The 10,392-nt window shown below is 47.7% G+C and overlaps 1 protein-coding gene across 1 annotated transcript in view; it reads left to right on the top strand.

Annotated features, from left to right (window-relative positions):
- Positions 1–10,392, top strand: part of WTIP (WT1 interacting protein) — a 23,797-nt gene that overhangs the window by 773 nt on the left and 12,632 nt on the right. Inside the window, exons 3-4 of the mRNA XM_024734113.1 lie at positions 3–93; positions 5,235–5,336. Of these exons, the coding sequence (XP_024589881.1) occupies positions 3–93; positions 5,235–5,336 (193 nt within the window). The remainder of the gene's footprint in view (positions 1–2; positions 94–5,234; positions 5,337–10,392) is intronic.

A 10,392-nucleotide genomic window follows, 5' to 3' on the forward strand; every position in this document is an offset into this window, starting at 1 on the left:
AGGGCGCCCCGAGCTCGGCGGAGCGGCGGCTGGAGGCGCTGACCCGAGAGCTGGAGCGGGCGCTGGAGGCGCGCACTGCGCGGGACTACTTCGGTGAGCGACCTCGGCCGCGCGGCCCGCGCGCCGCGGCCCCGGGCCTCCGCTGTCCTCGTCGGGGGTCGGGGACGACCTCCGGGTAGGCGGCCGGCTCGGCCGAGGAGAGCGCTGGTTGGGCCCAGGGCTGGGCTTCGGACGAGGGACCGGGCTGCAAAAAGCCTGTGTCCCTCCCGTGGGGCTGGGGAGCTGGCGACGTTTGTTCCCGCAGACGGAGTGTGTGTGTGAACCTCCAGGTCTGGGGGCTTGTTTAGGACAGTGGCTTAGCCTCTGGGTCTCTGGGCCGGGAGTTCTGGCAAAGTCAGTGGATGCGGTGCCCCTAATTTAGAGAAAAAGTCACGTTAATAGGCAGAAAAAGCTATTTTTGAATAATTTCTTCTTAACCCTTGGCACTTGCCTCAGCTCATCGTACTCCATGCTTTGTGATCAGCCGGTCAGGCGAAGCTGTGTGTTTCCCTTCTCCCAGCAGTAAGGGCTGTGAACAGGGGCAGGGAGGTGGCGTGGCCTGGAGACCACCGGAGCCCGCCTGATCTGAGGCTTTGATAATGGTAGTGGCTGGAAGTAGAGTCTTTGAGGGAGGAGAAGCCCACGCTGGGGGGGAGGGTGGGGAGACTAAGCTGGTCATACTGGGCTGTCCTCACTCCGCTGTGCTGTGTTTATGGGATGTTTCCGAAGGGAATCCTTTCACATCATTTGCAAAGACCACCAGTCTCTGACAGCCTCCCTTTCTCAGTCTGACCTTGGCCCTTTGATCCCAAGTCTTTTGGACAACTTGAGGCTTGAGGTTCTGAGAGGAGGCCTGGGGAGGGGCTTCGCTCCCTCCTTTACTGATAAGAAGGCACCTGGCTTTGGAGGGGGTGGTGGTTATCATGTCTGAGACTGAGGCTGTCCTGGAGTTTGTATTTCATGGTTCATTCCAGTTAGCAGCTCAGGACTGCCCTGAACTGGATCTTGAGAGGGAAGGAGGTTGTATGGGACGGGCAATGGGGGCACTGCAGGCCGAGGGAAGAATGTGGGCAAAAGGAGACAAGTAAGGATAGGTACGCTTCCGTTATACTCCCTGGGGTTGCAGCCCAGGAGGGGTCAGGTGGTCAAGGGAGTGTGTAGGCCAAAGGGTTGTCCTGCCTTTGGGAGGGGACCTGCTCATCTAGGAGCATCACGGTGAGAATTTGTGGTCTGGTAGGTCCTGTGGCTGCTGTCAGACCGCCTGGGAGCAGGGAGGCAGTAGGAAGCCATTGCCTCTCATGCCAGGCAGGTACCAGGAGCCGAAGCTGGGCTGCCTTCTGAAGAGAATGAGATTCCAGCGCTCTCTCCCGGGGAGACCGCCCCTTTTCCTGTCCCCACTTGCTGCAGGGCCTGGGCGGGGGTGTGTTCTCTGGGCCTCTGTAGCTACTCCTGAATCTTTGTGTGAAGACCGGGACAGGTAGTGGGAGAAGTGAAGGGGCTGGTGAGTCATCCTTTCTAATGGGACCTGCTGCTCCCATTGAAGCCACGTGGGAGTGGGAGGTGAGTGATGATAGATCTTTGGGTTTTTTTTTTTTTAAGAGAAGCCAGATCTAGGTAACATTTTCCTGATTTTTTAGAAACATGAGCAGCTGTTTGCTTGAACTGCTGTTACCTTACTGCCGATGTTCCACATTTTGGAGCTATGAAATTGGCAGTTTCATACAGATCAACCTGAATAATACAACATTTTACAAAAGGAAGTCTGCAGGGAGCATGAGCTCAAGAGATCTCTGGTAAACCTCACCCTTGGAGTGTTTTTTCCTCTCTGTCCATCCCTTCTTCTTGGCGCTGGCACCCGCTCACCTCCTGGCTGCGCTCTGTCTCTCATGGGCATCTCTCCTGACCAAGTTCTGCTGCCAGGAGCCAGCCAACAGCCTCAGGCCTCCAGAACCTCATTGACTTTGGTGACCTCTCTGCCTTCTCTTCAGCTGCCCACCCCCAAGGCCACACCCTGGACTTGCCTCTCTTCAGCTGTCTTCAGTCCTGGTTGCAGCTTGCGTCTCACCGCTACCTCTGATTGCTCTCATTGCTGTTTGCCCTGCAGAACCCTGGCTCTAAGTCAGTGCTGCGGCCCCCTTTTCTGTCGCTATATTAGGCCGCAGAGTGATGGTCTTTAACAAACTTTGTGCTCTTCTGGGCACCACCCATCACTCTTAGCCTTGGTCAGTTCCCTCTTTCAGTCCCTCAACAGCCTGCCTCTCTCTTTGGCCCTGCCCGTGCTTTCTACTTTGCTGAGAATAATGGGGTCAGCAGTCGCAGTCTTGGCTTCCTGTCCCTTCCCTGAAGGCTCTCAAGTCCATGTCCAGGTCTGAGGATGAAGGTCCTTCCATCTCCAACCTCTACCTCCTCCATCTTCAGCTTTCCTCTTTCCACTGGCCCTTTTCTTTTGTTTATAAATATGTATAAGGGTCTTTCATTAAGCAACAACAACAAAAATAAGAAAAAACAACAAACCCAAACCTATATGGCCCCAAGGTCTTATCCGCCCTTTCATCCCGTCTTCTCATCCTAGTGTCTGGTTGACATCGTCTTTGCTTATCCGCTTTCGATCTCCCCTCAGCCGTCTCTGTCTCCTCCCACTGGACTGACCCAGCCCTTGCTCAGCACCCTGGCGATGCCCCAGCCTCAGCCCCAAACATCAGAGGGCACTTGCCAGGTCTTGTTGGTCTGGATCATACTGCATCGCAAAGGTGGAGTCAGCTCTCCTCCGAAGCAGTCTACTCCTTGGATTTTGGAGGTACCTCATGGTCCTGCTTGTCCTTTTTTTTTTTTTTTTTTTTTTTTTTTGGGAACCAGGGAAGCCCCTGGTTGTCCTTCTTCAGCGTATTTTCATTAAAGTGGTGCAAGCTCATATTTAGCAAAAAATCAAGCAGAACTAAAATAATACAAGGTCATAACTTCCCCTCTGGCCCATCCTTCTGTTCTGCTTCCAATAGGCAGCTGACTTTTGCTCCTTGGCATCGTGTTTTCTGGTAACTTAGTCAAATGACAAGGTCAGGTTTTCAAAGTTGATGGACAAGAGTGAAGGTGTGAGGGTGGGTCATTTTTCACTTTAGAAAGATAAGTCTGGCTGCAGTTTGGGGGATGGATTATCGGGGGCCAGGGTAGGATGCTGTGAGGAAGCTGTTGAAACACCAAGTGGGATGAGAATTGATGACATTGAATCGGGCCAGTGGGTGTGAGGGGAGGGAATGAAGTCCAGAGTAGGGAACAGAGGAACCTGATTCAGAGCTGGAGGTGAGAAAGATAGGGTAGACCTGGATGCTTCCTGGTCAAAAAAGTGCCGTTTTTTGAGCAGGAACCCAGAGCTCTCTTCTGGACCTGAGGTGGTCTGGGGCCATCTGGGAGGTGGATTAGTGGCCCAGGAGAGGGATCCAGGCTGGGCAGAGTGCCAGGAGCCTCGGCAGGGGTGAGCATTTGGGAGCAGATGGCACTGGGCCAAAGCCACGTGTGGAGACCTGTAGACGTGGTGTGTTTGGCTTTCAAATTCTCAAAACATTTAAGGTAACAATTTATTTCAGTATGGAAAGATTTCATGCACAAATCTAGATTTCTAGCTTTTCTTGAAAAATCAGAATCTTTAGAAGTGCTGGCCCTGCATTCCTCCCCGGTAGCCATCAGTGGAGCTGAGGCGTGGCTGTGACCTCCGGCAGCCATGGCTCTCTTCTGCATTCACCTGGGTGCCCACCAATCACTTTTACATTCCTGCCTGGTTTGAGGGCATCTGAACTGTCTCTGCCTCCCCTGGGGAGACTGAGGCATGGGAGACCCAGGACTGAGCAGGGGAATACTCAGTAGAACTGGGAAGAGAGAAGAACTAGAAAGCCAGGTGCGGGTCATATTCTGGAGACCCGAGAGGAGGAGAGGGCCCCCTTTAGCAAGATCAGAAGAGAAAGTCCATAAATCTGCACCGTTAGGAGATGACAGGATGTGGACTAAGCTTTCTTTCTTGACTGAGGGGAGGGGGAAAATGGGGTGGCTGATGGGGGAGGGAGGTCTTTTTTTAAAGTGGGAGACGCTCAGCCATGGTAAATGTTAAGGAGAAAGATCTGATCTGGTGGGAAGCAGGAAGGAGAGGGTTGAGGGCAGCATGTCCTGAAGCGGCCAGAAGACTTAGGGTCCAGGGGGCAGGTGGGGCCCGTCTCCATGCCCTTTGTGGCATGGGAGAGCTTTGGTGAGTCTGTGAGAGGACCTCTGATGTCTGGGCTGGACACCTGCAATCTCCACGGTCTCCAGGAGGGCTGGCTAGAGAGTTCCCTAAGGCTAGTGCTGGCCTTTGCCCTGGCATTGCTGGTTACCCCTCTCCTTACCACCCCTCCCCTGCCTGCCAAGCACCCCACCCTGGGGTGGTCCCCAAGTCCACTCAGCTATTCCCTGCAGAGCAACTTCGCTGTCTTATTTCCTTTAGACCTTTGCTCAGATATTACCTTGTCACTGGGGCCTTCTCTGACCATCCTCTTTAAAAATCACACGCTCAGGCCTTTTCTTAATCAGCCTTCTTTTCCTCCATAGCACTTGTTTCTACCTGAGATGTGATTTACCTGTTGTCCATCTCTCTCCACTGGAATACATGCTCCTTGAGGGTGGGCGGGGGGGATTTGTTTGGTGCGTTGCAGAATCTCTGGCACCTAAACTATGCGGGGTGTCAGTGTCCGTGTGTTGAGTAAACAAGAGAATAACTTGACCTCATTGTACAGATGAAGGAGGTGTGGCTGGGAGCGTCAGGGACTCTGCCCTGGTTGTGTCTTTGTGGTCTTCATTCTTTTTGGTTCATAGACAGCAGAAAGGATTTTCCCTCTGTCCACGAGCAGATCAAGGTGAAGGGGCTTAGACCAACTTTCCAGGTATAAACATGTCATTGTAATTTTGATGGTGTGGACAGTGTCAGTTAGCTCTGACTTACCACGTGCTCTGCTAAACTCTTTGAGTCCTCAGACAACAGCAGCAAACCCTAAGTAGTGGTACCCTTCCTATCCTCATGTTAGCCATTAGTAATGGAGCGAAGGAGGCCTATGGACTTTGCTTGCGCAAGATCACGTGGCTGGGCAGCATTAGGACTGGGAGTCAGATGCGTGTCCATTCAAGTCCACAGACCTGGTGCTGATCGCTGCTCTTTCCTGCCTCCTCTTCCACAGGGATTTGCATCAAGTGTGGGCTTGGCATCTATGGAGCGAGGCAGGCGTGCCAGGCAATGGGGAGCTTGTATCACACCGATTGCTTCACCTGCAACTCCTGTGGTAGGTAACCTCTCCCCTGTCCCTCTTGCACTGTGGATCCCCTTGCACCTAAGTTCCAGGCGGATGGACCACCCAGCTCTGGCCCAGGCTGGAGTGTGGAGGAGGCTGAGTTGCGGCCCCTTTTCACCTGGCCTAGTCTGCTTGAGAGGCCCAGGCTCCTGGGGAGATCTGCTGGGCCCTGGGGAGGGAGGCGTGAGACCAGGGAGGAGGCTTTTGCTGGCCACAGGGAAAGGCTGCCCTTCTAGCCCTTGGCTTTGGAACCTCTGTCCTGGGTAGGGTACTGATGTCTCTCGGTTGCCTGGGTGGGGCTTGTGGAGCCAGAGATGTGCCTTCTGCCTGCCTGGATATGAGGCTAATATTTTTTTCCCTGCAATATATTTTTTGTCCTAATTTACACACTGTATAAAATATAGATGTTATAATTTAACCTAGACAAAGTTATAAAAAGTAAAAAGTAACTATCATCCAACCAACCTAATAAGTCTGCACTCTTCTTTACCTTCTTACTGTTCTTTCATGCTCTGCCCTGAGAAGACATCTTTTATTTATATACACAAAACATTTTAATATAAAACATTTTATTTTATAAAAGTGTAATATGACTTTGTTATAAAGCAGAAACTAACACACCAGTGTAAAGTAATTATACTCCAATAAAGATGTTAAAAGAAAAAAACGTCTGATATGTACACAGTGTTAAGTCACATAATCCTCAGGAGCTATTTTTGCAATAGCAAAAAGCCGCTTGTCTTTCTACCCGGGTCTTGTTGCCCAGGGGCAGCCGCTTAGTATTTTTTAGCAACTTCGTCTAGTAGGCACCTCCATGTTCTAATAGCATACGCTGCTGTTTCTTGATTATCAGTTTTGGAAATGATTTACGTATGTTTGCTGTGGTAGGTGAGGAGTAGGTTCTTACGCTGACTGTTCTCCCCTCTCTCCTTCCATCTTCTCAGTGTAGTCATCATAAGTTGTGATGAAATCAATAAACCAGGTTTATATTACTATAATATGACTATGTAAATATTATTCACTGCAAAACCAAGAATTATACTGGGGTTATATCTCCTTTTTTCTGTAGTCATTTACTTTCCCTGGAGTTTTCTTCTTTAACCTTTTTTTCTCCTTGCATTGTTTTGACTTACCATATCCTTCAGTTTCCTCTCCCCACTCCAGTTGCCCCATTTTAGTAGGCATTCTTTTGAGTTCCCCCTTGGAGCCCCTGGCCTCTCCTTAGTCTGAGCCAGTTGCTCTCTGGACCCCTGTGGAGTGTTCATTCTGTGCCTTCCCATGTATGTTGGTTGGATTGAATCCACTGTCTCCTAGAAGCTTTCAGCTGCAGATCACAGAAAAGCTGCCGAGGAGGCTTAAACTCTAAGAATATTTCTTGACTCATTGAACTGGGAGCCCAGAGATAGGGCTGGCTTCAGACTGGGATTGATCTAGTGGCTTAGGCCCTATGAATATCTTGGCTGTGTTTCCCTTGGGTTTGGTTTTATCCTTAGGGCGACTTCTCTTATGGCAGTGAAATGTCTGAGGCAGCTTGAGACTTCCATTGGGACACCACTGGTCTGGAGGAAGAGGGGCCATTTCTTCTGGTCATGTTTTTGGGGTGGGGAAACTTCTTTTCCAGAAAACATCTAGCCAACATCTTCCTATATATCATTGGCCAGATCATCTCACACATCCATTCCTGAACCAAGCCCCCTGTGGCTGGGGGGAGTGCTGTGATTTGATTGACTTACTTGCCTGAGTCTCTGAACCATTATAAGGGAAGAAGATGGGCTTGGTTTATTTATTGATACTAACCAAGCCCATCCGTGGATAGGGGAGTGGATTCAGGTTTCCCTTAAACACACCAGGCTCTCTGAGGTAAGGTTGGTTACTGAACAGAACTTGGAGAAGTAGGGAGGAATGGAAGCTGTGAAACAACCTAAACTGTCCAGCGTTTTGCTGTAGTTGTCTCAGCAGGGCAATGTGGGAGGTAAGTTTTCTGAATTCTTTTGTGTCTAAAATGCCTTTATTCAACTCTCACAATTTGTAGTTTGACTGGGAATAGATTTTCAAATTGGAAATAATGTTCACTAAGCGTTTTGAAGTCATAGATTTATCTTCCAGAAGCCGTGGTCACTGCTCAATTCTGATGCCATTCTGATTCTCATTTTTGTGTGTGTGATCTGTTTTTTTCCTTTTGGGAGATCTCAGGAAGAGGGCTATCATGGAGCAAATCCTGTAATAGCCTCTGGAAAGGGCTGTGAACCGCACAGTTGCAGGGGTCGCCACTGAACATAGATGCAACGGGAATGGTGCTCCTGAAATTGTGCATTGCATACTTTATGTTTGGTGTAGGCTTTGTGCCATTGGTTATGCTCATACACACAGAGAGCCCTGTGCCATTGGTTATACTGCAAACACACAGAGAGCCCTGTGCCATTGGTTATACTGCAAACACACAGAGAGCCCTGTGCCATTGGTTATACTGCAAACACACAGAGAGCCCTGTGCCATTGGTTATACTGCAAACACACACAGAGCCCCATTAGACTGGAGACTTGCCCTTCGGTTCTGGGAATTTTTCTTGTATTCTTATTTATTCCCTTCCTCTTTCCACTGGTACTGAGTTCAGCAGTGTATGAATCAGGATGATATATTATGACCAAGTTGAGCTTACCTGAAGAGTACTAGTGGAGTCACGATAGAAAATTCGTTACTGTAACTCACCTCATTAACAAACTAAAGAAGAAAAACTCTATAATCATCTCAATAGGAGTAGAACAAGCAGTCAGTAAAATCTGACATTCAGATTTTAGCAGACTGGAAATAAAAAGGAACTTTCTCAACCCGATAAAAGTTGGTTACTAAACATCTATGCAAACATCATACTCAGTGGTGAAATATAAGAAAAATGGACCTTTAAAAGAGGAAAGGACAATGACGCCTGCAATCATGTGTTCTATTCAGCATTGTACTGGAGGTCCTAGTCATTGCAGTAAGACAAGAAAAATAAATATAGCATAATCATGTAGATATTCATATACTGTTGAACATGGGTATATAAAATAGTGTTGAGATGTCAGTTTTTTCCAAATTGATCTATAATGCATTGCAATTCCAGTTAAGCAGGTTTTTGTGAATTTGACAACCTAATTCTAAAATTTAAATGGAAGAGCAAAAGGCTAAGAATAATCGAGATGATCTTGAAGAAGAGTAGGTCGGGCAAACTTCCACTACCAGGTGTCAATACATATTGTATAGTTACATTAATTAATTTCATGTGGTACTGGGGCAAGGATAGACAAATAGACCAATGGACCAGAGTGGAGAGTTTAGAAACAGACCCATGTCTATGTGAAAACTTGATGGGTGATAGAGACAGCGTTGCAGATGGTCCTGGGAAAAGTGGTTATCCATATAAAATAATGAAATTAAATCCAGGTGTATCAAAGACCTAAATGGGTAAAGAAAAACTTGACAATTTTAGAAATAAGTATAGAAACATATCTTTACCAATCTTCTGGTTAAGAAAAAGTTTTTTTTCACACAAAAACTGCCAAACTTAAAAGAGGGGATTGACAAATTTGGCTACATTTGAATTAAAAACCTCTATTCGTTAAAAGACACTGTGAAGCACATGGGAAAACAAACCTTATACTGTCACAAACATAACTGCCAACGATCATTTTTGTTTGTTTACAGCATTCCTTTTTTTTATTTTATTGTTTTAATTTTTGTTTTTATTGGGCTATAGGGGATGGGTTGGGAAATATCTCTGCAAGTTATGCCCTACTAGGGAAATGTCCATTCTCATTTTCCTGGGATAGCTTTCGGAGCTTTTTCTTTTTTTTTTTTGGCAGTACGCGGGCCTCTCACTGTTGTGGCCTCTCCCGTTGCGGAGCACAGGCTCCGGACGCGCAGGCTCAGCGGCCATGGCTCACGGGCCCAGCCGCTCCACGGCATGTGGGATCTTCCCGGACCGGGGCACGAACCCGTGTCCCCTGCATCAGCAGGCGGACTCTCAACCACTGCGCCACCAGGGAAGCCCACCCTAGGGGATGTTTGAAAAGTTTATTTTATTTATTTATTTGGCCGCTCTGTGTGGCATGTGGGATCTTAGTTCCCCAGCCAGGGATCGCACCTGTGCCCCCTGCAGTGGGAGTACGGAGTCTTAACCACTGGATCACCAGGGAAGTCCCTGAAAACTTTTTATTAAGGAAAAAGTCGAACAGGGGCAAATATATTTTTTCTTTTATGAGTATTCTTATTACTTATGGACTTGTATTCATGTAATGTATTGCAATACCATCATTATTCTTTTTGATGCTCAGATTGCCAGAGGAAGTCCCTTCCAGTTGACTCCTGTGCCCTTTTGACATGTCCCCATTGTTCTTTGAGTACTTCTTTACTCTGGCACAAGATATATTCGGTTTACCTTTGTTTTTGTTTTTAATTTAGTACAATTTACATATAGTACAGGAAACAGATCTTAAGTTTATAGTTCAAAGATTTTGGATAAATGTGTACATTTTTATTACTCACACCCCTAACAAGGTTATAGAAAATTTTAAACACCCGAGAAACTTCCATCTTCCCTTTTTTTCAGTTAATCCCCATATGTTCTCCCATCACATCCACTTGACCAGTGTTCTGATTTCTACCATCATAGATTAGTTTTGTCTGTTCTAGAACTTAGTATAAATGCAGCCATAATAGTATGTACTATTTTCTTTCTCTTTTTAAAAAATAATTAATTAATTTATTTATTTATTTTGGCTGTGTTGGGTCTTCGTTGCTGCGCGTGGGCTTTCTCTAGTTGCAGCGAGCAGGGGCTACTCTTCGTTGCGATGCGAGCTTCTCATTGCGGTGGCTTCTCTTGTTGCGGAGCAGGGGCTTTAGGCACGCAGGCTTCAGTAGTTGTGGCGCACGGGCTTAGTTGCTCTGAGTTGCTCTGCGGCATGTGGGATCTTCCCACCAGCGCTTGAACCCGTGTCCCGTGCATTTGCGGCGGATTCTCAACCACTGCGCCACAGGGGAAGCCCTGCCTTTTTTTTTTTTTTTTTTT

This window comes from Neophocaena asiaeorientalis, unplaced genomic scaffold, assembly GCF_003031525.2.
Source record: "Neophocaena asiaeorientalis asiaeorientalis breed wild unplaced genomic scaffold, Neophocaena_asiaeorientalis_V1.1 scaffold280, whole genome shotgun sequence".
Lineage (NCBI taxonomy): Eukaryota > Metazoa > Chordata > Mammalia > Artiodactyla > Phocoenidae > Neophocaena > Neophocaena asiaeorientalis.